The 27,565-nt window shown below is 56.0% G+C and overlaps 1 protein-coding gene across 1 annotated transcript; it reads right to left on the reverse strand.

Annotated features, from left to right (window-relative positions):
* VIPR1 (vasoactive intestinal peptide receptor 1) lies at positions 1–27,565 on the reverse strand. The gene is made up of 13 exons (XM_080673213.1): positions 27,360–27,565; positions 16,841–16,949; positions 12,890–12,997; positions 9,974–10,080; positions 8,797–8,897; positions 8,343–8,475; positions 5,928–6,081; positions 5,385–5,445; positions 5,108–5,177; positions 4,640–4,731; positions 2,213–2,342; positions 1,947–1,988; positions 1–1,371 (listed from the first exon to the last, which is right to left on the reverse strand). Exons 1-13 carry the CDS (start codon positions 27,435–27,437, stop codon positions 1,183–1,185), a joined length of 1,374 nt encoding a protein of 457 aa, XP_080529339.1. The 5' UTR covers positions 27,438–27,565; the 3' UTR covers positions 1–1,182.

Consider the following 27,565-nt stretch of genomic DNA (forward strand, 5'->3'; position numbering starts at 1 on the left):
ACCAAGCCAATCCAACACAACATTTATTATTGCACGAATGAGGGTCTTCCGGCTGTGGTGTGGGCAGGAAACCACGGGACCACAGAGGTGCAGAGCAGACACATGATGCCATGACCACCAGGCTGATGACACATGGGCCAGGGGACGCCTCAGCCACACGCCAGGGAGGGCCAGGTGGGTTGGGGTTGGGGTTACAGGGACGGTGGCAATAACAAGGAGTGGTGAAACAAATAACAAGAGGATCCAGCATGTTATAAGATATAAAAGGCAGCAATAAGAAGTCTGTGCTTTCACTTTCCTGTCAGCCAGATCTGAGTTCAAATCCTGCTGTGTGACAAGGCCAGCTACCTGCTCTGTGAGGCTCAGCTTCCTGGTCTGTGAAACAGGGACAGTCATTCCCACCTTGCTGGGTTGATGTGAGGATTAAGGGACCCATTGAGTACACATCTCTGAGCCTCGTTCTCACAGTTGGCTCATCATAGGTAGGCAGCTGAGGTCAGCTCCCACAACCACAGGGATGGGTACGGTTGGTGGCAGTCCCCTCGAATCGTTCCCATCATCCTCGGACCACCCCACTTCAGCAGAAGCTCTGAAGATAGCTGTGCTCCCCAAACTAGAACTCCATATCACAACTGCATCGTTTACCTCGAGGACCTGGCAGCTAAGAGGGCACTGGGGGAGGGGACCACATCCGCAGAGAGATGCCTGAATGGTGATACTTAACCCAAAGGAAGCTGACAGCAAGGTTGGAACTTCAGGCACGATGAGGTGGTGGTGTCGGGTGACCTTTGGGGATGGGGGAGTGCAAGGCCTTTGTCAACCATATTCCCACGGTATTGTCTGGGGGTGGGTGGTTGCTTTCCTCCATAGGTCACGAGGGGATGGAGTCACTTGAGTATGCAAATTTCCCTCCATTGATTGGCAGAGAGCCTTTGGGGGAGGAGTCTGATGACTGAGCTCCATCCCACATCTTCCAGGGTGCACCTCTCAGGGCTCCCTCTCCCCAGGCAGGCACTAGAGCAGCGTTCTCCAGGGCTTCTGGGCAGTGACCTGGGGCCAGGACAGCCTCCGAGCCCAGGGCTGGGGCCACTCACCCCCGTAGGCCTCTGTCCCCTGTGTCGCCCGGGAGGGCGGGTGGGTGCGGGCAGGTGGAGCCTCCCTGCGCCCCTGGGCACCTGGCGGTCAGACCAGGGAGTCTTCGGCCTGGAAGCTGGAGGAGCGGCGCGCCCCCGGGCTGACGCGGGTCAGCATGGAGACCTGTGTGCTGCAGGTCGCCCCGTTGCTGCCTCCGGGTGGCTGGTATTTGGGGCCCAGGCCCAAGAGGCCCTGTAGGTTCCAGCGCCGCCACTTCCGCCTCAGCTCTGCCTGCACCTGGGAGAAGAGAGGGTGGTCACACCCACAAAGCCTCCCCGCCGTGCCCCCCAGTCACATGCTCTTGGGGAGTCTAAATTCAGAGACCCCATGCTCCCTTTGGGGATACAGGGTTGGGACGCTGGGGGCCAAGGTCAAATCAAGGCCTTGGAATAGGGGAGGAGGGAGGCTGAGAGGATCAGAGAATGCAGTCGGGGGATGGAGAGGGATGCTGCCTGGGGGTGGCTGTACCCCCATTCCCGTCCCTGCCCTCCAGATCACTTGAGCTCATCCCAACGGACTTCAGGGCTTCACTGTAACCAACCTTCACCTGCTGCCCCCACCCTCCCCACTCACTGCGCACAGCCCCTGAACAGGCACTTGTCAAACTCTGAGTTTACTTAAAATGCAGATCCTAAGCCAGCAGGTCTGGAGAGGGCCCAGAAATCAGCATTCTTAACTAGGTCTTAGATGCCACCATTGAGTTACTAGTCTCAGGACCACACTTGGAGTGGCAAGGTTTAACCCATCCTCGCTTTGCTCATATCCCACCAGCGTTTCTGGACCCTGGGCCCCAAGGTCTGGGAGGGGCTTACCTCGCCATTGAGGAAGCAGTAGAGGACAGCCACCACGAAACCCTGGGAGGAAGGGAACAGGGAGGTGAGGCAGGCAGACCGCAGGGGCCCCTAGCCCTGCCCAACCCCCGGCCCCGGCCCTATGTTCTCCTGGTTAAGCAAAGGCAAAGTACACAGCAGGTGCTTAATCAATACTTATGACAGCAAAAAGCCTGGAATCCAGTGGCAAGGGGCGGAATTCCCTTCGAGCCCAGAGGAGAATGCAGCCTTAAGTCAACAATTCGTACCTGGAAAGACCCCACGACGAGCTCAAAGACCAATTTCACTTTAGCCTCGAAGTTGTCGGGGAAGAAGGCAAACACGGTGTAGTGCACTCCAAACAGGGGGATCAGCAGAAGGGTGGACTTGGCCAGCCTCCTGGGGGCAGGGAGGGGCAGGCAGTGAGTCGGTGTGTCCATACCTGTGGACACGATAGGCCTCCACAAGAAGATGGGGACAACAACCAGGATGGCCCCCTAACTATGGGGGCAGAGGGGCGGGGGACAGGAGTAGGAGACGGAGCTGGGGAAGCTCCACCTCCACACCCAGCAGGAGAGAATGCGGGCACCCTAGGAATGCGAATCTCAGTCTCATCCGTGAGATCACAGGAGTCCAGAATAGAATCCTCACTCCAGCAGCTCAGGACGTTCTAGCCGGGAACCTTAAAACCACAGCACAGAACTGCTGGCCCCCTAACTATGATGGACACATCTGGTCCTGTTCCATAGCTGAGGTGTCTATGCCCTTATGCCCCCCCAGCCCTCCGAGTCCGGAGGGAAGCATGAGGGAGAAAGAAACCCCTCTATGCTCATCCTTCTGGAAGAGTGAAAAGGAGGGCCCGTGCTGAACCCTGAGGATAATGCATGATGGTGGCAGTCCATGCTCTGTGGCAGCCAATGGGGAGAAGTTCTCAGGCAACAGGAGAACCTGATTCCCTCTCCTGGCCTCAGTTTCCCCCAATCTGTACAATGGGGTAAATGTATGCACCACAAGGTCAGATTACAGACATGGGACCCACTGTCGACTCAGAAGTGCTGTGGGTGCTATGAAGTGCGATGCACCCAGGAGACCGATTCTCTACTGGGAGAGGTCTGAGTGGTGGAGGGCTCTCTGTGTTTCTCTCCCCTGCCTTGGTGGTCAGCCCAGCGAAGCCTAGCCCCCGGCCTGAAGTCCCACAGCAAACCGGGGGCAGGGACACTGGCCTTGCCCCTCCCATTCCTTCCTGGACCTGGTTCCCAGCCATGCCAAGATCCCGAGCACTGCCCGCCCCTCCTTGGCTGCAAACCTATCCCGGCCGCTGAGGCTGACAGATGGAAGCTCTTTTTAAATGGAAGGCTTATGGGGAGGTGGAGAGTGGGAGCTGACAGCCCTCCTCGGGGAGCTCCGTCTCCTACTCCTGTCCCCCGCCCCTCTGCCTGCCGACAGCTGTTCAGTTTCCATCTCACCCACGTGGACCTGGCAATGACCAGCTTTCTTTGCTGCGGATTCAAGCCCTTTTGAGTAGTTGAATGTTGGGAAAAACAAGGCCCACAGACAAAAGTAGAGCGTGAGGGTGGGCAGGCTGAGGTCCTACCCCTTGGCAGACCGCCGCCCCCCGCAGGGCCTTCCCTTCAGCAACTGGGAGAAGCTCCACCTCCACACCCAGCAGGAGAGAATGTGGGCACCCTAGGAATGCCTATCTCAGTCTCATCCGTGAGATCACAGGAGTCCAGAATAGAATCCTCACTCCAGCAGCTCAGGACGTTCTAGCCGGGAACCTTAAAACCACAGCACAGACTCCCCAAAGAGAAGCCAGGCCAAGAACACTCTAGAATCCCAGGACTAGAAGGCCCTTGCAGGATGCCCAGGCTTGTCTTGTCTGTGCAGCGCTGATAATCTCCTGTTCCCATCTGTGGGCATGCAGACTCCAACTCACCTTCCCACAGACACCCTTTTCTTGTTTCTTTTGTTCTGTCTTCAAGCCCATTGTTCTCACGAGAACCTGCTTGTTTCTCCAGGCCGCCCAGGCACAGGGAACAGCCCTCAGACCCTGCTAAGCCAGGTGCATGACCGCTGTCCCACGGACACCGTGCCCTCCCCCTGCCAGGCGACATACTCCCAAACCCTTGAGTGGAGGGAGTGTGTGTCATTTCCGCACTTGTAAAATAGGAGCAGTTCAGAGGGGACAGTGGGGTGAAATGAGATGATGAATGGAAACCCCTGGCACATGCCTGGCATGTGAACTGCAGATGTTGCTATTATTACTGGCAAGTCCTGAGTCCTGAATATGGCTGTCTTGTTGGTAGATTGGGGGCTCCCCAGGGCATTCATCAACTGCATTTATTGGCCCCTTTTCTGTGCCAGGCACATGCCAGGGACTGGGCACTCAGTATGGACAAGACACAGGTTATCTACTGTCTTTTGCAGCACCCTGGCTGGGCAGCAGATTCGTACCTGGGTCAGATCACCTGCCAGGTAAGGTGACTGCAGGAGAAGCAGACGTGGGACTCATGAGCCTGGACTGGTGGGGCTGGGGCAGAGGACACTTGTGGACTGAGCCAGGCCATGGGGTAGAGGTGGGCAAGAGCAACGTGGCTTTTTGGTGACTCTGGAGGGGGACATAGAGGAGACGTGGGATGCTTTGAGGACCGGGCATGGGGATACTGGGAGAGCCAGGGCACTGGCGTCACACTCACGAGTACGGGCTATTGTCACTCTTCCCGACATTTGGGGGCTGCAGTTTCTGAACCAGGATTCGGATGATGCGAATAAATAGGATGAAGTTCACCTGGTGGTGGTAGGCCAAGGTTGGGTAGTCAGAGAGAGAAGATTGTCCAGCTCCCTGGGCGGATGGCCCGTCTCGTCCCTCGGGCCCTGCTGCCCCTCCGTGTTACCGGTCCTCTAGCTCTCCCCACTTTTGGGCAAGTCATCTGAGAACTCTACTTCCCATCCCTAAGGCCTGGGCCTCCCAATCCTTCTTCTCTACTCTAGAGGAAAGATGCATCCCTAAGGCCGTAGGGAGGGGGGCAACTCTGCATTAGGCATTGGGAAGCCTAGGTTTCGGTTCTGACCTAGACTTGAATTTCCTGTGTGACCTGAAGCAAGTTGACTACCCAATCTGGGCCTCAGTTTCCCCATCTCTAAGCAGCGGGAAGAGGTCTTACCAAGATGGAGGTGAGGATGGGGGCCTTTAGGATCCACCACAACAGTGAGGAATTGATGGTGTCCCAGCATCTGGGCAGGGGATGGGAGGGGAGAATGAGAGAGGTTGTCCTCAGCCAGAGAGACGATCAGCAGTTCTCCCCGTTGTCCCCAGCTCTGCCCCCGGTCCCTTCAGAGGCATGGGCCCAGAGTCTGTTGCTCCCAAGCCCCCCTCATCCCACCCAGGAGCTCTGCCCCAAGGGATGGCAGCCAGGAGGAGGGGGTAGGGTGACAGCTCACCCATAGTCCTCAAAATGGATCTTGGTGATGGTCCACACCAGGGTGAATGTGCTGGGCAACCCTGTCAGGGCCAGAGGAGAGAGGGCATGGGAGGCAGGGAGAGAGGGCATGAGGGAGAGATGAAGGAGGAAGAACCAGAGAGAGGGAGGGAGAGAGAACAGGGTGGGTTACTAGGGCTGCGCCGTATGGTTGCATCCGTTGTTCACTGTGCTCCATTGAGGATTGAAACTGTGTGTCTGAGGGGCTGTGCCCACCCACAGGGACAGTCTTTTTCAGGCCTGTGTTTCAAGGGCTGAAGGGGAAGTGGAAAGATGTTCCTAGAACCTGTCTGTCCCACAGCTCAGCCCTGGTGCAGCCTCAGGGCACCTGCCCTGGGTCACACATTTAGGGGACTTTTATCAACCCTTGGCTAGAGACTTGCAGGTAGGACCTACAGTCCAGCAAGACCTAAGATTGTAGGCTGGATCAGCACCCGCCCCTTAGTAAGCTCCCCTGGCCTTGTCTCCTATGTCCCCAGCCTGGTAGCCCTCCCCAGAACCATACCCCAGCCGATGAGTATGTACCCCCAGAAGTACTTCCGTTCGGAGAAGAAGGAGACTACAAGCAGGGTGTGCAGGTACAGGCCCTCCACCAGCAGCCAGAAGAAGTTGGCCATGACACAGTACTGGAATAAGACCACAGCGGCCTTACAGCCCACCTGTAGGGAAGGAGAAGAAGAGGGGTCTCATTGGGGCTAGCCAGGGGCCCTGCCTACCCACAGCCCGGTCTGGGTTGACAAACACAGTTGCTGTACAGCCGACTTAATCTCTGTTATTTTTGCATTATCCCCTTAAAAATATACTCAGTGGTTTTCCAGTTATCCTTGATTTGAGATCATCTGATGGTTTGGAATAAATTTGTGGTTTTAATAATCCTAGCAATTTATCATCTTATCTATTTATCTATCCACCACCTACCCATCCAACCATGCATCTTCCTACCTATCCATTTATCTACTTATTCACCCACTAGACATCCATTACCAACTCACCCATCTATCTATCCATCTACCATCCATGCAGTCATCCATCATCTATTCATTTTTCCATCTATCAATCCATCCACAGTCACCTATCTCTCTCTCCATTCATCTACCTATCCACCCACTAGACATCTACTACCAACCCAGATACCTAACCATCTATCTATTCATTCATCTATCTACCTGTCCATCAACCTGCTCATCCATCCATCCATCCATCCATCCATCCATCCACCTATCTAACCACCCACCCCTCTACCATTATCTATCCTTTCTTTTTCTTACTTTATCTATCTATCCTTCCACCTACTCAGTCATCCACACACCTATTTACTCAGCCATCCATCTACATACCCATACACTTAAACATCCCTCCCCCATTCATCTTATTCCAATTGGGATTGAAGGTGGCTGAAAGAGGTGTGAGGGCAATTCTTGCTACCATTTGCAAGAGTCCATTGAATGTGTGGGGATGTGAGCTCTGGGCTGTGGAGTAGGCCCAGATACAGTGCTGAGGAGAGATGGGGACTGAAAAGAGAGAAGTGGAGGGGGGAGGAGAAATGAAAAAAAAAAAAAGAAGAAGAAGGGAGGGATGGCTATTCCTCCTGGGGGGCCAGAGGAGCTGGTGAAAGAACGCGTTCCCCAGGTAGGTGAGGACAATGGAGGAGTTACAGGTCACCCCCTGAGTAGGGCAATCAGGGGCTCTGGTTTGATTAGAAGGTCTCTTGTGCTCTCCTAGAAACAGTCTCCCATTTCAGATCAAGCCCTGCCACCTGTGAGCCAGATCTTAAAGCCACCTCCTCCAGGAAGCCCTCTAGCATCTATTCCTCCCAGTACCTGGAACGCAGGTTCCCACTCTTCCTTCCTGTGCCCTTGGCTTTGAAACACCTTTCTGTTGTACACTTGCCTACCTTCCGTTGTATACTTGCTTTACGAGAATAACTCAGCCCTTTAACAGGACAGTTTATGTGCGTTTCTCCAGCCTTCGAAAAGCTTCATGGAGCTGCTAATGAGTCGGGAAGCCAGTCTCCACAATTACCCTTAACCAGTGAGCTGGCGGCTGCAGGCGGCTCCCCAGGCTCTGCACTGACACCGTGTATGTCTGGATCCTCTGAGGAGCTCTGGAAATGGCCAGGGTGGCTCCCCTGGGGGTTCCCTTCCCCTAGTCAAGATGCCTGAGATTCCACTGGCACAGATCAACTCTGGGGAGAAGGTACTGCTCTCCCCTGAAACCATGCACTGTGTCTGCCATCACTCACGGAGTTGGGGCATGGGTGGGAGCCGGGGCTGGTCTCCAGCTCTCTGTCCTAGCTCGAGGACACTCCTGAGCTCAGTTTCACCTGCAGGTGGACCCCTCGGTGACAGTGATGAATTCTTAGATGCTCTGTTAATTTCTCTTCTCGAGGAAGCCCCCGAACTTACTGATGCCAGGGGGGAACAGGAGAGGGGGGCTGTGTGGTCTGGACTGGCTCCACATGGCAAGGGGGTGTAGGAAGGGTGGCGTGGTGAGCAGAGCCCAGGTTTGCCGATGGCAGAGGGTAGAGTTGGAAGAAAGCTTGGGAGTCCTTGTACAGATGGGGGAACTGAGGCAGGGAGTTTCCTGTCACGTGGGGAGTTAGAACAGATGTGAGACGGTGGCTGTGGGCTCTGGCCATGAAGTCTATTTCCCATCAAGGAGAGACGTTTCTCATTGGTGGGGGCAGGTCTCCGAACCCCCAGATGGCTGGGCCCCATCTCCCATTGTGGGGAGAGGAGTGGGATTCAATGAGCTGCCAGGCAGGGTCAGGTGGGGGTTGGCCATCCATGGAGGGGAAAGGAGGAGAAAGGGGTGAGAGAGAGAGAGAGAGAGAGAGAGAGAGAGAGAGAGAGAGAGAAGGGGAAGAGTCCTTTTAGTGAGAGACGATGAAGGAGAGACAGGACGGTGGCCAGGTCCTCACCGAGGCCTCGGAGCAGTTGTCTGACTCGCTGCTGTCGAAGAGGATCAGGTCCTTGATGAAGACGGAGGCTGCCCTCAGGATGAAGGACATGAAGAGGTGCATGTGGATGTAGTTCCGTGTGCAGTGGAGCTTCCTGTGTGACATGCGCAGAGCTGGGAGGCCGAAGGGGCCTCGGACCCCCCCACCCCAATACTGTCAGTGCTCTGAGCAAGGGTACAGAGGAAGGAGCACGTGGTCCAAGTGCTGGTCCTGCCCCCAAGGGGGGCCCTGTCCCAGGTATCCCTTGCCCAACCGACCGACCGACTGACCGACCAACCGTGGCAGCCGGGCCTCCAAGTGCCTCAGCCTCCAGGTGTCTCAGGCCAGAGCACAGGCCCCGCCCTCTGGTCCCCTACCCCCAGGTGCAAGGCCATTCTGTGGGGACTAGGCTAGGACAGAGGAGGCTGGACCTTACCTGAACAGGCTCAAGATGGCCATGGCGACCAGAAGGGTGGTGAGGGACAGGCCGTAGCCGATGGTGTAGCCGGTCTTCACGGAAATGTAGAACCCCTTCTGCTGTTGGCAGAGGGAGGTGGTGAGGATCTTCGGTGGGGGATGGGGTGAATGCACCTAGGGGTATGGCAGGGGTGGGGCGCCCTACACATCCTGCCTGCCCATCCCTGTCTTGGCAGAGGCTGAAGCCCAGGGCTCCTAAGGGCAGCTGAGCTGCCCCCTTCAGAACCCAGACCCATGACGTCCCAGTCTGCACAGCGGAGACAGGACTGCCTCCTAGGGTGGGGGTGACTGTAATCGCCCTCTGCTCCTTCATGGGAAATGTCAGGGAAGGAGAGAGCGAAGACCTCACATGTTCCATCTGTCCACGTATTCTTCAATCATGGTCTGGCACCCGCTCTGTGCCAACTCTGGGCTTGGCAGCCTCATGGACCAAGACTGCTTGCCCTTCAGACCCCACCCCAGGACTTCTGTCTGTGTGGGGAGGGAGGCACGCCGGGCACGGAGAAGGCAAAGAAGACACTGTGGGTGGTCTCACATTTGGGGCTCTATCTGAGAAGGGTGTCTGAGGGCGGGACAGATGTCATCACAGACACACAGATACACACACACGGGTTCACACACCAAAGCAGTGAACCCAGTTACACGCCAGTTCCCCATCAGCATCCCTGTCTGGCTCCTGACAGTGACCACCCATGCTTCCCCCACTCTGGGGCAGATCCCTGTCCTGGGACTGAGGGGGCGGTCCTGTCTCCGTCCCTGTCCCTGACTGACTGTTGGCTCCCTCCAGGACCTGTTCCTCGTTTTCCTTCCCCATGTGACAGGGAGGATGGTATCTCCCTCCCTTGTCATGTCCAGGGCCGGAGCAAGGTCCCACCAGGCAATGGGTGGCCTGGCCAGGGGGTGTGGCTTCAGCTTTTGCGGCTCTGAGTCATCCTCATGAAAGCACCCTCATCAGGGGAAGACAGGGGACAAGCCCCTGGAAAGGCAGGCCTGGCGAGGGAGGAGGCGCGGGGAGGGCAGAGCCCAGGAGTCCTGGCTCCCACACAGCCTGCAACCTCCACCCCTCGGTGGGAGAGAGTGGAAGGATCCTAGCGGGCTCAGGCACTCTGGTGGGGGTGGGGTGCATTGAGGCCTACCTCGTCCAAATCTGGTTCTTTGCCAGCCATGCCACAGGCAATGGCGTAGGGGCCAGGCTCCAGTTCGGTCCAGCCCTCGTCCGTACAGCTGCGGCTCACGTTGTGGCCTTGGGGGAGGAGAGAGGTTGAGGCCAGGAGAGGGGCAGGTCCGTGGAGTAGGCATGGGGCCTGGCTGTCCCTGCCCTCAGCCCTACTCCCGTGAACCTCTGCTGTGTCAGACTCCCACCTAGACCCCAGGGCATCATGGGGAACCTGGGGCAAGGAGAAGGCCCCCCCTTCCCCCCCGCACCCCCTCCCCTTCTCCCGGCTGCCAGGGCATTCCTGGGCTCAGCCCTGCCCCTTGTCATGTCTGAACCTGACCCCAGGTGCAATAGAAGTTCTGATCCTTATCCCAGAGAGCCTGGATCCTTGGCTCTCTGCATGACCCCTGACCCTTGCCTGGAGCTAAATGTTGACCCTTGTCACAGGGCCTGGTGTGGCAGATGACTTCTTTGTCCTGTGGGTCCAGAGAGCAGCCCTCTGGCCAGTCCACTGCTCCTGGGCCAGCCTGCCTGGGCCTATGAGCCTGGGTTTCCTCCCACACCTGGTGGGGCCCAGGCGAGGAACCACAGGTGAGGCAGGAGGCGGGTGGGGTTGGGGGACACCTGATAATGGTGCCGATCTATAATCCGCATAAATGGAGAAGCAGGGAGTTCCTGGCAGGGGGAACCTGCCCAGGCAAAGGCGTGTGCAAGGGGACTCAAGCAGCGCAGCACAGCAGGATCTTGGGGCTGAACCAGGTGGATCCTGGGGCTCCAGGCAGCTTCAGGACGTTGGGGGCAGGGCAAGGGGAGGAGGAGTCCTATAGACCCCCTTAACACAGACTTGAGTTTTCTCAACCAAAATAGCCATCACACTAAAAGAGGCTCTTCAGATAGTTGAAGGTAAAAACCACATTAAAGGCATGCAGACCACGACTTAAAGGACTAGGCCCCCAGGGACATTTTGGTGCTTCAACGAGTGGCCCGCGCCTGGCCCAACCCCACCCAGGAAAGTCATTTTCCTCGGACCCAGTTAGGGAAAATGACTTCTTCCTAACCCTCTGCCGTCTTTATCTCCCGCAAGGTCTCTTCAGCTCTCATTGTAGAACCAGGTCCCTTCCAACCCTTCCAGGGAGAACACGTCTTCCCGAGTCCTGGTACCCAAGGAGCTGGCGTTGGCATCACCCCTCCCCTGCACGTCCCTCCCTCACGAACTGCCCTCTGTGGAACGTAAGGCCAGTTGCTCACACCTTCTTCATCTAGTTGCCCAGGAAAGCCCACCCTGTTTCCTTTACATTCCCAGCCCCTAACCCTGTCTCCTACGTCTCTCGGTCATTTTCAGAGACACGTGCACAGCCAAGGAGAGCTGAGCAGGCTGCTCCCTGCACAAGGGCGTCTGGCTGATGGGGACAGGGCTGTTTTCCTTTATACTCAGCTTGCTACCAGGTGGGTCTGTGAGAGGTTGGCTCTGTCTGAGGAAGGGCAGCCGTTTTCTCACTGGCACAAAGGCACCGTGTGGGCCCCGGGAGGCTGGCGGCCTCGGGATTAGTCAGATGGTGGGCTGCAGTCCAGGTTCTCCCGTGAAGGAGCTGCTTTGATAATCCCAGCAGGGCCAGAAGGAAGAGCCGTCAGGAGGAATGCCATTAGCGGGCGTCAGGAAGGAACGCAATTAGTAGGCGCTTCCAGGGATCCAAGAGAAGGCTGGGTGCCAGGCTCTGCTGATGGGACTGGGGGAGTAACTCATCTCCTACCTGCCCACGGGCTGGGCTTCCCTGGAGGAGTGCTGGGCTGGGTGGGTGCCATCTGGAATATGACACGCCTGTGATCGCTCCCAGATTCTGCAGGGAGGGCATCGGGGGTCTCTCCAGTCATGGCTGAGGACACACCACTGGGGGGCAAAACTGGCCTGTCCCAAAGAACCCATTTGGTCCACCTCCCAAGCCTACTTTACAAACAGGGAAACTGAGGCCACCTGGAGTGGGAGGGGCCCAGAGTCTTTGTGCGCACCCTTCGAGTCCTTATCCTTACGTCCTCCCTGCCCCTGCTCCAGTCCACCTTGTCCCACCGATGTTGACTCTCTCCAGGATGCTCCCCCAACAGGATCTTTGCGTGGCGGCTCCCCCGACACTCCAGGTCTTCAGTTCCTGTCCCTGAACATCTGCTTTACGTTGCACCCCATTCCCCTTCCACCTCCCGGCACCACTTACCATTGAGGACACGTGTGTCTGTTTTCTCGCTCAATGTCTCTCCAACTAGAACGTTAGCCCCCTGTGGGCAGACGGGGCGGCTGTTTTATGCCCCCCCTGGCCCCCGCACTGCATGTTTGTCTAGTCCAGTGCTGGGCATGTTAGCAGGTGTTGAATAAACATTCACTGAATGGAAGGATGGCTGACGGACCACATTATGCTGTCAGTCTCTTTAACTACTCACTAGCAAGAAAGCCCACTTCCTCAAGAGGCTCCCCTTTTCTTTTCTACCTTGTAGGTGAACATTCATTTAGGCAGAACACGACAAGGTGTGTAAGCAAGGCCATGTGGTGGTTTCATGGAGCTGGAGAGGGCATCGGCTCCAGGCAGCGAAAGACTGACTCTTCCGGGACAACGGAACACGGGAGCCATGATTTAATTAAGTACCTGTCAGTCAATCAGTTATTAATTGCTGAGCAAATATTTAGTGAGCCCTTCCCACATGGTTATCTTTATGTGAAGAGTTAATCAAATCCCGTAAGTTCTTCAAAGACCTAGTGCCAGAGCATCCTCTTCCAGGAAGGCGCCCTGATTGCTCCAGCCCCTTTGACACTCGCCCTTTCCTTCTCATTTCCCCGGGAGGTGAGACTCCACTCTAGTCCGCGCCACTGGTGCCACCCAGCTCCCTCACTTGCATCCAGGGCGCTTACCTTGAAGAGGGTAGATTAAATTGTAGATGAGGGGACAGGCCAGGACGACCACCTGGCCCCGAGGGGTGGCTGGCCAGCAGGTGAGGTTGTCCCACATCTTGCTGCAGCCTGTGGGGTAAAGGCAGGGGACACATGGGTCAGCATGGCCACCAGGTGCCTCCAGCCGCTCTTCTTCCTCCTTCTCCAGGCTCCCACCTCGAGGAGCCTGTGGTCTGAGAGGGGAGGCACTGCCCTGCCCAGGCTATCCAGGGCCTGTCCTGACAGGCAGCAAGGAGGAGGCCGACTACAGCTCCACGGTCCTCCTGGAGGGGCAGAGTGCCCCGGGGGTATTTTGGACAGCAAGTGGGGGATTTCTTTGTTGCAGATTGGGGGCCTCACCCTGCATTTGATGGGCAGAGGATGCTCTGGCACTAGGTCTTTGAAGAACTTATGGGATTCTGCAAGACTTTCAAGTGAGCCACTGGGCATGTGCATCGATGAAATCCTGTTGTAGTGACCAGAGCCTGGACTCACTCCATTTCCCATACAAACACAAGGTATTTATGGCACGTCTAACATGCACAGTTTCGCCGGAGTGCAACTACTGAGTGAAGGGAGAGAAGGCTGGGCTTTGGCGCTTTCTGAACTTTACTGAAAGTTGTTTAATGTTTTGGAAAATCATGTTCCCTACAGCAATGCTGCCCGTGACATCTGAGCCAGGGATGCAACCACCGTCTATACCTACCTCCACCCATAGCTCTCCCATTCCCTGAGGTTATATTTATAGGTCCAATCTTCTTATCTTTCAGTGGGATCGGGCCTGGCTTTGTTAGATAGTATTTAATTATAAATTACTTTCCTTTCTTCTTTTATGTTACAATTAGAACATCATTTAAAAAAATGAATGTGTGGCCCTAGCTGGTTTGGTTCAGTGGATACAGCGTCGGCCTGCGGACTGAAGGGTCCAGTTCTATTCTGGTCAAGGGCACATGCCCAGGTTGTGGGTTTGATCCCTAGTAGGGGTGTGGAGGAGGCAGCCAATCAATGATTCTCTCTCATCATTGATGTTTCTATCTCTCTTTCCCTCTCCCTTCCTCTCTGAAATCAATAAATATATATATATTAATAAAAAATAAAAAAATGAATGTGTGTCCTGAATTTCATTTTATAATAGTAAAGGAGGCATTAGACAATATATTTTTTAAAAAGGAGGAGTTGTTTATGGTGGGGTGATGGGTATATTGGGGTTCAGCTAGTTCTTGAGGATTCTTCATAAAACTCACAAAGCAACACGATGCCCCCAACTCAGCAAAATTGTGAAACGTGATGGGGGTGGTGGTCAGGGGTGAGTTCAGAGGAAATCCTGCATCACAGGCTGTGTATTAGCCCGAGACCTCGGGGCGAGGGGTGCACAGTGGGGTCTGGAAGAGTCTACCTTCATAGGCAGATGCAAATGCCATGGTTTTGCCTGTTCAGGGTCTGGGCGCCTCACAGGGACTAGGACTCCTCTGGATCCCCTCCCCCGAGAGAGGTTTAATTGTCTCTTTGCAACCCTGCCAGTCCCACAGCTTTGTTCAGGAAACCCAACCCCTGAGCCAAAGTCAACGCCAGCTGAGCCAAGCCCAGCCCAGCCCAAGTCCGAAGGTTCCCGAGTTCCCAAGAAGGGGGCCTGGGAAGAAAAGGTGGAAGGATGTCCCTACTTAAGGAAGAGCCTCAGGACTCGGAGGGCTGGCGGGGCCGGCAGTGGGGAGGAGTACCTTCCAAGCCTGCAGCAGCCAATGGTAGCTGCCGCTGAGGCCTGAGGACACCTGGACCCCCAGGGCTGGCCCAGGAGCACAGCCTGTCTTCCTCTGGGATCCTAGAACTTCTGCCTCACCCTGTCCTGAGGCTGCTGTCCTCACTGGTTCCCAGTCCCTCCTTCACTCCTGTGCCAACCTCTCAGGCGGCCACGTAGGGCCAGTCAAATCCTGCTGGCTGTGCAAGACCATTCATAATATCAGTCAACACTCCTGGAGCCTTTGTAAGTGGGAGGAGCTGTTCCCCCCGCCCCTTTTCAATGAATGACTTACTTAGTCATCCCATTTTAGAGATGAGTTACTGAGGCACAGAGCAATTAGGGAACTAGCCCAGGGGTGAGCGGGTTTGCTCCCTCTCCGCAAACCTCTTGCTCTCCTGTGCTGAATGGCTCGATGCTGCTTCTCTGGGGAATTTTCTCTGTGGGGCTCTCTTTAGCCTCCCTGATGGCGCTGGGCTCCGCCTCCACCAGAGGCAGCATAGAGGAGGGAGACCAGGCTCTGTCCTTGGGGAGGTCACACTTGGCCTCAAGGAATCTCAGTGCCACCAGGCTGGGCGGTCAACTGTGCTGGGCACAGGCCAGCGGGCAGGGCCAGGGAGCCAGGGAAGAGAGGCCGGCAGGGGGACGTGGTTCGGGGAGCTTCGTGCAGGAGGCAGCAGGGTCTGGAACAGAGAAGAGGTGGTGGCCAGGAAAATGCTGGGCATCTGGAGGCCCGCTGTCCTGGGCTGGGCCTGGAGGTATTCTCTGTGTGTCCACCCAGGGAGACCCCTCAGGTCCCACCACGTGTCACCAGGCCCACAGAGACACAGGGCCCAGGCTGGCTGTGTGTGCCTGCTGGGAGCTGCCACCTAACAGGAAGGAAAGACCAACCAGGAGCCTGGGGTGGGGGATGGTGAGGCAGAGTGGGGACCTCTGCCAGGTCATTTCATAGACCTGTGTGCACAGAGAGAGACACACTGACTGACAAGCACTCCCAGACACAAAGAACCACAGACACACATGCAAACATACATATATGTATGCTCACTTGGACCCGGAAAGACCAGACACAAGTAAACACAGGCACAGAGACATGATTCGGACACATATGCATAGACATGACAGCGTATCACAGACATTCACACTCACACACACACATACAGCACACCAGGCAGATACATCTGGGCACGTCCAGGCTACACAGACACACGCTCTGACACACAAAGACACTCCGAGTCAGACATGGAGCTCAGACCCCAGAGGCACAGAAACAGAACCAGGCAGACACAAGCCGGGAGCACACACCTGCACCTGCCACTGCCTGAACATGCGCAGAGCCCCACACAAGGTCACGGGCAGACTCACTGCCCACTGACCCATACCTGCCCTCCTCTGGATCCCTAGCTGGCTGCCTGGTGACAGGGTGTTTGTTGCACCTGACAGGCACCCTGTGCCAGCAATGACCTCATCAGGATCACGAGGGTGGCCGGCCCTTGGGGCCTGGGAGGGATGCAGGGGGGCCTAAAGTCTGGGGTCCGGGCCTCTCTGAGCTGTCCACGATCCGGACCGCACTGCTGGGGCCTGCTGAGGCCTGTTGGCAGCCTGGCCCTGCTTCCATGTCCTGGTGGGAGCATTGGCAGTGGGCAGTAACCCTGGACCCAGGCTCAGTGTCAGGGGCCCAGGAGACAGGAGGCCGCCCCTCCTTGAGCTGGGGAAGTGAAAGCTATCGGCAGGCTACTCACACTCACTTATGGTGCAGGAGAGAGCCTGGGCACCAGGGCCAAGAAGGAAGGACCCGGAGGGGTCACATAATTGTCAGCCTCAGAGGCGGCAGGGACTGGGGAGCCAGGAAGACACCACCCCACTTTTCCTGGAGAAGAGGGGTAGGGATCTCCGAATGCAGAGCTGGCTGCACTCACTTTTCTGAACCCCAATTTGTATACTCTCCTTAAGTAATAGCTGGGAGCTCCCCAGACTTGGGGTGGGTGATGGGAACATGGAGGTCTGTTGGTGCCTTCCTTCTCTGTCTGGCTCCCCAGCTTTTCCCAGCATCCTCTCCTCACCACCCAGCAGCCCCATGGTGCTGCCCCCTCCAACACTATGCAATGAGTGTGATGTGGATCTGGGCTCGCACTGTGAGAAGTGGGGCTCCTTGGGGGTCTGCAGAGCCCCTCTTCCTACCGGGGGCGGGGGCTCACCTGCTGTGTCATTCTCCAGCTGGGCCTCCTCCAGGCACTGCCTGTGCTCTGTCTCGATCATTTGCATGAAGTCACACAGCTCCCGCTTGGAGGCCCAGGCCCAGACGCTCTGCCGGACAGAGACAGGGAGGGGATCGTCAGCCTCGTCCATGGCCCACATCCCATCCGCAAACTCCCAGGAACATGGGTCAAGCAAGTAAGGCCTGGTCACTGGACTGACCCGAGTTCCCGTCTGAACCCCAATCCCAACCTCGACTCAATCCCAATCCTCACCCCAGACCAAAGCCTGACCCTGACCTGGATCTTATCCAAAATGTGTTCATTGTCCCCAAAGCTTGATCTGCCTTGAGGACCCTGTCATGGCTTCCTGGTGGCTCCCCAGCCGTGCTGTTTATAACAGCTGTGTCTCTTTGAGGGTAGCATGGCCCACAGAGGTGAGAGGGCCTCTCCTTGGAGCCCAGAGCTGGTCCACGGACTCTGCCATTGTCCAGCTTGGTGGGCGCGCTGGGAGTCCTCTGTCCCGACCTCAGTCCCTGTGGCGGGCGGGGCCCAGCTAGTGCTACCTCATTACAGGGGCTGGACCCTTGCCCCCAGTTCCTGGAGCCAGACCTGGGAAGAATCCAGGAGCCTGGCTGCATCTTCCCGCCTGTCCCCATTCTAGGAGCCTGTGCTCAGTCCCCAGGTCACCAGCTAGGAAGGGCACACTAGCCCTCGTTGCCAGACCTCAACTGCCTCCCTCTTAGCGTTTGAATAATTCAAGCTAAGTCAGACCTACTGCTGGGGGTGGAGGTGTGTCGGGGGGTGGGGGGTAGGGGGGAGATTTAAGGAAGTAAGGGAAGCCCTACCAGGATGGCTTGCCACCCACTAAGCTTCCTCTGTCTCTGGAAGGTGGGGAGAAGCTTGAGCTTTCTCATCCCCTCCCCTGCACCCTACCTAGGGATCAGGGGTGGGGCCAGACCTGTGTGCCAGTGGAACATTGGCACTGGAGCCAACATGTGAGTAGGGGTGATGGATACCTAGGAACAGCCAGAAAATTCAGGTCTGGGGAGCCGTTGGGTGGGGAAGGGCGGGTGAAGGCCTCCAGGGAGGAACTGCTGGGCCGGTGGCAGCTTCTGCCTGTCTCTTCGGCTTTAGGGAAGTGGCTGCTGCCCCTGGGAACCCCGTATCAGCTTCCTCATTTCTGCTTAGGGAGGAGAATGTCACAGTCCCAAACAGGGCATCGGGGGAGAGTCCAGCAAGGCTGTGCCCGAATCAGATTCTCAGTGTGTCTTTCAGCTTGTCCTCCCCGCCAGGGGACAAGGTCTTCACCTCCCTCGGCCTCAGTTTCCCTGTAGGCTAAATGGGCCTTAACTACCTCTCTGGATGACTGAAAGGGTTCTTGGACTAGGAAGACACAGATTGGAGGAGTTCCTCCTTATTTCCTTTCTTTAAGGGGGTCCCCATCTAGCCAGTAGGCACCACGGGTGTGACTTTGACCACTGTTCTAAGTGAGTTGACCCCCCTGAGGGGTAAGTGCCCTGTGCCAGTGAGCTAGCTCTTCCCTGCTGTAGGGAGGGGCGTCCAAGCTGAAGCCTGACCATTCAGTGTCCAAGGGCCACACGGCTGAGTCCCTTCCCCCTCAACAGCTCTCTCATCCCCTGTTGAAGGCTTGGTGGAGCCTCACTGTCAGAGGTCCCCAACTTTCCCAGTATAGCACCACAGCTGACCACGCCCAGGTCCAAGGGAAAGACTCCTTATCCAGGATAGCTTCCAGACTCCCCCACATCCAGACCTCACTCGCCCACGTGCCACAGGCCTGGGAGCCACAGTGACCTTGGCTTCCATCTTGTACCATTCACTTTACTAGCCAACTGGAGTAAAGACATTAGCTGGTCAGTCATTTAAAACTTGGCACACTGAAAGTAACACGGACCTGTTATGGAGAGGATGGCGTCATTTGTATAACTTTCAAAGAAAGGATAACAGCCTTCCAAGGAAGTGCACTGTGATCCCTCTTTGGCGTCATGCGCTTCCTCTCTTGCCCATAGGGTTATTCAGATGAAACACTTCAGATGCTCTGTCCTAAGGGATCTGTGGCTGGCTCAGGCATGGGAAGAGGGGTGGCCAGATGGATCCCAGAGGTGGCCTCTGGAAGAGGAACCTGGGGACTGGCTACTCCAGGTTGTGTCCCACCATCCTGCTTGCTTGGAGTTCCCAAAGTCCCGTCTCAGTCCCATTGTCCACCAGCAACAGGGTTCAGTCTGCCTTCTGGCCCCTTCCCTGCCTTGCCTGCCTCTCCTTCCCATTCCTACCTCTTATCTCCCACAACACGGATGGGAGTGGATCTATTGTTGCTGCCTTCTACCATCCTTTACCCTCCTCTGGTGCCATGTCCTCATCTCTATCTGGGAAGCCACCTTCTTTCCCACTCCTAGTTCATGGGTTCTGATGATCTCTCTTCTAGAGAATCAACATGTGACCAGACTTGAGCCAGTCGGAGTATTCCTGGCCACAGTGTCTGGCACATGGCCCACGTCAAAGCCAGGATGCTCATTCCTGGGACTCTGGATTAAGCAATTAGGCAAGTGGATTTGTTCTTTTCCATTGGACTGGAAACCTCCAGGGATGAAAGGGCTGGAGCTTCTGCTACCACCTTGTTGCCAAGTGGAACACAATGTGGTAGGGCTCTGAGTGCCACACAGCTAAAAGCAGAATAGAGAGACGGAGAAACACGGGGCCCTCTTGACATGATCGGCTTCCCTGGGCAGCCATGCCTGAACCCGGCCCTGCTTCCAGCAGCATGAATCAATACCTTTCTTTACAACTTGAGCCAGTTGAGTTTCTGTCTCTGTAACCAAGAGTCCAGACTTGAGCTCTGAGGACAGGACAATGGATGCCCTCACTTGCTGGGCCCTCTTAAGCTAGGGTGTGGCTGTTTGACCAATAACATTTCTTTTCCAATCACTGAGGGCTTCAGAGGATTCTTGGTGACTTCTGCCTGCCATCGTAGTGTGGAAGGACGTTGGGTCAACTTCTCTAGCCAGTTCTGCTGCCCCCGGCAGCACAGTCACAGAGCACTTCTGCACAGGGAAGTAGAAGCCCCCAGAGTAACCCGGACCCTGCGGTGTCTCTGAATAAAGTGGGGGTGGTCTGGGAAATGAGCTCTGACTTCACCACAATGTAGTTGAGTGCTGGGCCCCATCTGGAGAAGGGTAGAGGAAACAGGAACCCAAAGAGGGCTGAGGTCACCCAGCAAATGGACATTCCTAGAAGGGACCAAAATTTCTGAACATTAGTCTGGACTACATCAATCTTTCTCCACCATCTCGCCTTGGGCCATCTGGTCAACCATTGCCCTTTGGGCCAAGGCAGCTCCCTCTAGCCCTTATCATTGAGGAATTCAGACAGACTTTGGACTTCCTCTTCCACTTATTTCCCTATTCTAAACATCCTCATTATCCCTCTGGGCTCCAGACACACGAAATTGGAAAATTCCCAGCTGGATACAGGCAAGACTGATGATCCATGGAAGGGTTCCAGGGTAGGAAATAGCTGGGGTGTGGACTTCATAGAGAATGGGTAGTAGAGGTGGGAGGGTCTTTGAGGATGTGTAGGAGGTGGATAATTAGAGGTGGAGTAAGAACATTCCAGAAAGTAGGAGCTGTGTGTACAGAAGCATCGAGGCATGAAAATGCTGAAAACATTCAAGGTTGTAAGAAGCCTGGTGTGGCTGCAGCAAGGAGCCCTGGAGGCATCAGGAGACAAGTTGGGAGATATTGACAGGGGCCAGGCTTCCTCAATTCCTGCCTGGACTGGTACAGTAGTTTTCAGTCCCAATACTGACAACCTGAGGGATCTTAATAAAATGTGTATCCCCATCCTCATTCTCCTGCTTCAAATCTCTGATGATTCCTATGGCCTAGGAGTCAAAGCCCACACTTCAAAACACATTCAATTCCTATATCTCTCAACTTGTCTCCTGATGCTCCATGTGGAGAAGAGAAAGCAGGGCTTTCCCAAGCCTTCACCAATTACTGTGCTGAGGTCCAAGTGAGCTTAGAGTCAGCCTGGCCTTGCAGTTGGGTTGAGGCTAGAGAGTTTCAGGACATACTGGGTCCCCAACACCTTCTCTATGACAGGAGTACCTGCACCCAGAAGAAGGGACCTAAGCAAGAGCGAGGGAGTCCATAGCATCTCTTCAGTCCTGGTCCTCCGTGTCCCCTGCCATGGAGTTGGCTGGATGTGGGAGGTGACTGACAGAAAGTTGGCGGGAGAATCCTTACTCTCCGGTTGGGGTCAAGGATTAACCAAAGTTTGTTAATTCCATCTGCTCAGCTGAGGGCCCTCCTCTCTATCCCCATTTCGAGAGGCTTGGGAGAAACCCTGCCTTCTCTCCACATGGCGTTCCTGAGATTTGGGGCAAAGGCTGGGGAGGGTGAAGATGCTGGGAGTTGAAGCTGTTAGATGCTAGGGGCTCAGAAAGACAGGGAGGGCCCAGCTCACATGCTGTAGGCCATCCCCAGCTCCCTCAAGGGAAGCCTGAGACTACAGCCTTGAGTCAGAACCCCCAGCCTCATCCAGGAAGGAGGAGTCAAGGGCGACAGAAGCAATATGCTGGGGGAGCATTTCTGAGGAGCAGCTGGTCTCAGAGGCAGCTACAATGCAGCAGGTTGGATTGGGTGAGACAGGAGAAAACTTCCTGCCTGCAAATTACCGAGCACCGGGAGCCACTGTGAATAAGGGGGCTTTTTCCTGCCGGGATGGAGATGGTTGGAGGAGTCTGGTGACTGGGGAGTAGAGGGTAGGAGGCTCAGGAGTGGTCCCACTTACCCTTCCCCCAATACCATCTTATATCCCATATTTCTTTAAGCCCACCCCAATTGAAATAATGGGGCAACAAAGAGTCCCAGGGGAAAACTGAGGACCCAGAGAGAAAGGCACACAGGAGCATATCCCAGCTTCCCAGGCTACCCCCTTCCTTTTGGCTTTTGTGTTTGAGTTGGTAAGGAGATGGAGATCTTGCAGCGGATGGGGAGGGGGAAGAGCAGCAAGAAGAGAGGAGAGTGGGGGTGTGTGGTGGGGACCAGCCGTGGGCAAACGATGGCCCGCGGGCCGGATCTGGCCCGTTCGGCTGTTCTATCCGGCCCGCGGAGCCGAAAGAGCGGAGGGTTCTCTTGCTCTCCCCTCCACTCCTTTACTTTGAATTTATATTAGTTCACACAAACACTCCATCCATGCTTTTGTTCCGGCCCTCCGGTCCAGTTTAAGAACCCATTGTGGCCCTTGAGTCAAAAAGTTTGCCCACCCCTGGGTGGGGACACACGGGAAGGTAAGGCAGAGCATGGAATGCAGAAGTCACAGAAAGGAGGAGAATCACCCCGGCTTTGCAGAGGGCGTGAGAAGAAGCTGAAATCAGACCTCCTCTTAGTGGGAAGGGGCACAAGGGAGACTTTGGGGGGCCAGAGGAAGTGTCATCAGGTGACCTGGGTGGTGGCTACACAGGTACACACATGTGTGACAATGCCCGAGCTGTCACTTCATACTTGTGCATTTTACTAATTAAAAACTATCCTCAAAGGCCCAGGGCAGCACGCGGCACCCCTAGCCGCTTTGGAAGAAGCAGTTCCTCTTAGGGAGACAGCAGAACCTAGTCAGGTCCACAGCGTCTGGAATGCGACTGTCTGCCACTTCCGGGATGGTGACCTCGGGCCAGGTATCCCAGCTCACCTGTAAATGGGGACAAGGACAGCACCGCCTACTTCCAGGGTTGTATTGTGTCGAGGGTCACATGTAAAGGACACGAGGGGACAACCAAGAAGTCAGCAGTAATCACCAAGATGCCAGGCCAGCCCCTCATGCCAGACTGGCCTTCCTGGGACCCCAGCCTAACCACAGCCTTAATGTCCTGCACAGGCTCAGCCAGTCAGACTGTCCCACCCACTGACAAGCGGCAGCTGTGCCAGAGGAGGTTTCCAGTCTGGCAGTTCCCCTCACCCCCTACGATCGTCATTTCTCTCCCCTGCCCTGTATTTTTACACCCTTTAGTCAGTGGTCTGAATCTTCCCCTCTCTGCAAACCCATACTTTGCCAAGCACACCTCCCCCTCGGGAAGCCTGAGCTCTGGCTGGTAGGAGAGTGGAATGAGAGCTAGTGTGTGTGGAGCGGGGGGCAGTAAGGAAGAGGTGGAGACAGAGATGCAGGTGTGGGCTTGGGGCGAGAAAGAACTTCCCAAGGCTCGCGGCGGTACCAGGACAAGGGCTTGGGGTTCAGCCTGGGCCCATCCAAGGGCTTTTCTTGCCAGGTCTACTGAGGGGCACACGTCCTTCAGGATTTCTTTGCAGAGGATCACGCTGGCATCCCGAAGCAGGGGGCAGCGGGACTCCGTTTTAAATCCCTGCCCCTTGAAAATCATCTTGGGCACCCTTAGGACAACCCTCAGGGTACAAGCATGATGTCTGTGGGTGGTGTTGGTGTTGGGGCCACCTGCAGCGGGCTGGGCACCGGCACAGGGAGCCACAAGGTTGTGAGTCCTTGAGACACCAACACTGGGGTTGCTGGCGACCTCCTTCCCTCCTCTGATGACTCGCTGAGCAGAAAGAACTTGCTTCTAAGACAGTAAGAGGCACGTCCGAAAAGATAGGGACCCTCACATCATGAGCCCCATGAAAGGGAGTGCATAGAAAGAAGGACCCTGTCCAGGGAAGCCCCTCGCTCAAGGCTCAGGCACCCCGCAGCAGTCCCAACACGACACAGGCAGGAAACCTCTTTGCAATGAGACCAAAACCCCGGGTAATAATGATGCTTGATTCAATGGTTCCTGGAGAGATCTGAATACTAGATCTTAAGGAACCCTGTTAATTTTGTGAGTTGTGATGATGGTATCATCGTTATAGAGGAAAATGTCCTTTGGTTTTCGAGATTCATTGTAAAATAATTTGGGGGAAAAGGTCTATATGATGTCTATAATTTATCTTAAAAATACTTCAGCCAAAAAATCAAATGATGCACCCTAGCTGGTTTGGCTCAGTGGATAGAGCGTCTGCCTGTGGACCAGAGGGTCCCGGGTTTGATTCCAGTCAAGGGCACATACCCAGGGTTGCAGGCTTGGTCCCCAGTAGGGGGCGTGCGGGAGGCAGCTGATCGATGAGTCTCTCTCATCGATGTTTCTCTCTCTCTCTCTTCCTCTCTGATATCAATACAAATATATATATATATATATTTAAAAATTATGCAAATATTAATTAAGGCTAAATATTATTAAGGCTAATAATGGTCAAACCTAGGAATTAGGAGGGATGAGTGCTAGAAATTCCTATGCTGCCATTTTTGTGATGTCACTGCAAGAAATGGGTATTTCCACGTTTGTTATGCTATTCTCTACATTTTTAGGCATGTTTGAAAATTTCCAAAAAAACCCCACTGAGTTTCATTCTCTTTTTCTGAATATGTCTCAGGTACGTGAGGGTTTTCACACGCAGCACATTTTCACACACAGCACATGTCACCATGTGCAGTGACAACTGCATTGTGTAGGGAAGTCGCACAGGGGAGGCTGGGGTCTGGGAGGTTGAGCGAGAGGGACAGGGAGAAAGGGATGGGGCTTTGGCCCCTGGTCCTATTCCTGCATCCACAGCTAGAGGGACCACAGTGAGGAGATCGGGCAGGTGGCAGGTGCTGCCCAGGTTGGACTGCCACTGAGAATGCCCACCATGTGAGGAAGCCCATCACCTGTCACCCAGCCCTCCCAGCCATCCCCTACCTTGGTTTGGAGTCTCACCACCCCCGCTCCCAACTGTCTGGCCCTCTTATGAGTATACCCCGTTTCCATGACTCCCACCTGCCCTGGGGACCCCTGGAGGGCCTGGGCAGCTGTAGATAGTCCCTAAGAGCCTAGAAGTAGATGGCTGGGGCAGCATGCCTATGGCGAGGTGAGGCCTTCAGGAGCAGGTGGCCAGCTACCTGCTTCATAGATGAGTTACAGGAGTCAAGCCTCCCCCAAACCCCTGAGCCATTCCAGCCTCTGGGGGGATCTAGGGGCTTCCTCCTTCTTCTGGGGTCAGGCCCATTGGTTCAGCCAACTGAGGCTGTTTCATGATTTCAGGCGGAAGGTTGGCCTCTTTCGTGGAACTCCTCCAGGGAGCCTTCCCTGACTGCTCCTCTCAGAGACCCAGTTCTGGGAGGCCGCACCCCACACCCATCAGGACTCTTCTTCCTAGGTCACTGGCTCTGTTCTTCCCCACCAGCCTGGGAATCTTCCCAGGTCAAGGCCTGGGTCTGCCCCTCCACTGTGGCACCCCTCCCCCCACCTTTCGGCTGGGCATTGCCCAGAGCAGTTCTGCTATCAGCGAGGGGCCCCTGTGCCTGCTGTCTGGGGGGTAGGGGCAGTGGAAGCCTGACAGGTGGCCTTGGGGTGGACTTCCTCCTCTGAGACACTGGAAGTTTTCTTCCCCTGTTTTTGCTTCCCTGTTCAGAGATTTCCCCTTCCCAGGCTGAGGTCAGGGCACCATAAACAAAAGTGATAAGGCCTTGTGCCTTCAAACTGAACTTTGCAGCTGCCACTTTATGGCTCTGATAACGTCAGTCTCCCACCCCCACCCTCACTCCCGCCCCCCCTGGCCACCTCGAGTCTGGCTGGAGCAGGATTGGCTGATGCCCATTCAGTGCAGGAGCAAGTGGCTGGTGGGGAGAAGAGGGAACTGGGGCCTCTCACTCCAGCCTGTCCTCACTCAGTCCTGGCTGAGTCCCTTCTCCTCCCTCTGTGGGCTCAGCCCTGCAATGGGCGGTGGGGTACAGGGGAGGAGACACCTCAGCCATTGATCCCATAGGATGGTCAGAAGAGCCCAGGCTGGGAGGTGGGGAGGGCTAAGTGGCCTGGAGCAATCAGGGAAGGCTGTCTGGAGGAGGAGCTGGTATTGGGTATAAAGTGAATAAGATGTGGAAAGACAGGAAGGGGAGGCATTGGAGGAGCCAGACTTGCACGTCTCAGGAGGTGGGGGCAGACGTGACCTAGCATGATAGGAGGCCTCGTTAAAACCACTCTTCACCTGGGCTGAGAAGCCTCCAGAGATGGGGGAACGGGTGCCAGTGGTGGTCCCAAGATTCCTGGTCCATCCAAGGAGAATTGGAGTGGTCAGAGCCCAGGGTTGTAAGAGCCAAAGGGTTGTTGGTGATGTCTGGAGGCTCCATAATATGGAGGGGCTATAAGTGGTACGAGAGCTGTGGCTTCCAGTCCTGAACATGGTAGGGTTTTGAGTGCTCAGGAGGTGGGTCTCATGGCTGGCAGTGGGAGGAGGGGAAGCGCTTGTCAATGGTCATACGGTCTGCTCCCAGGACAGGCAATGAGCTCCCCGTCCCCAGGGTGTGCAAGACATCAGTTAGATGGTAATACAGATTCCTGTCCCGGTGGGGGTGACAGTAAGGGAGGTAATCATGGGATAGAAGAGACTAGGTCAACATACTCCATCCACCCACCAGCCAACCTGGAGCTGGTGTTGCCTGACCTGGAACGCACTTGGGGTTCAGGCCCTGCACAAGCAGCAACCCCAGATTCCTCAAGTTCTGGGGCAGGGGAAGAGAGAAAAATCAACCTCAGCCCAGGTCTGATGGGTACGGGACAGGTGTGGCTCCAGTGTCTTTGGGACCCACTTTACCCGTCGGGAATATGGGCTTGAGTAGATTTAGTGTCTTGAGTTCTTCCTTGATGTTAGAGGGAGATGATCCATGTGTCTCCTGCCTCAACTAGGATCAGCCTGGCAGCCTAGGTGAGCCACCCACAGACATACGAGCACACCCACACATGGGGCATGCTGGCACACATCAGGGGCAGACACATACCCATGGGGGTAAAGCAGAAGTGACAGGAAGAGGGAGACCCCCGCTTGTTGGCTGTTTGCTCCCAGCTCAGCCTTCCCCATGCAAGTGGCTAGTCCCTTTCTGGTAAACTCCCCCACCCGGCACTGCCCATACCTTCTACCTTTGGCTCCCTACCTTTCACCTCTGCTAAGTGAGAAGGCACAGGAAAGGTCTGCTGGTCACCCACCTGATCCCCAAAGCTCCTTCCCAGGTCCTGGGGTCCCCAGCGCTGGATCTGGGCTGAGACGTCATTCCTCCACGTAACACACAACGCCCCACAGACACCTCTACATTGGCACCGCACACACACACAGCCTCCCTTCCACCCACCGTCTACCAGACCGCCCATTTCAATCGACCACAGCCCCAGCCCTGCACCTGCTGAGCTCCCCACTCCACGCACACCCGCAGCCACAACACGGAAGGCGAGTGTGGAGCCCTCTCGCATCCACTGCCTTCCGCCGGCGTCCCAATCGCCGCGCGGAGCGGGCTCCGGGCTGTGCGGTGAGGGACTAGGTGCGCCCGAGACCACTTCCCTCGGGTCCAGACACGGTCCCAGGCGGATCCGGGAGGCGAGACCCCGTGCTCTTACTTCCCTCACACCGGCGGCCGCACAAGCAGCTCGTCTCCCGCCGCCCCCACTCCACACCCAGCTGCCAGGATTCTGGGTGGCCCGGCGGACACTCACCGCGGGGTGGAGGGCGCAGGCGAGGGCGCCCGCCAGCAGGCAGAACCGGAGGGCCGGCAGCGGGCGCGGGGGGCGCATGGTCCGCCTAGAGCCGTGCCGGGCGGCCCCGCGCCGGCAATGGGCGGGCGGGCGGCGCACCGCGGTCGACGGCGGGAACCGGGCTGAGCGGCGCTGGCGCGGCGGCCCCGCGCAAAGAGACGCTGCTC

Source organism: Plecotus auritus, assembly GCF_963455305.1.
Source record: "Plecotus auritus genome assembly, chromosome: 6".
Taxonomy (NCBI): Eukaryota; Metazoa; Chordata; class Mammalia; order Chiroptera; family Vespertilionidae; genus Plecotus; species Plecotus auritus.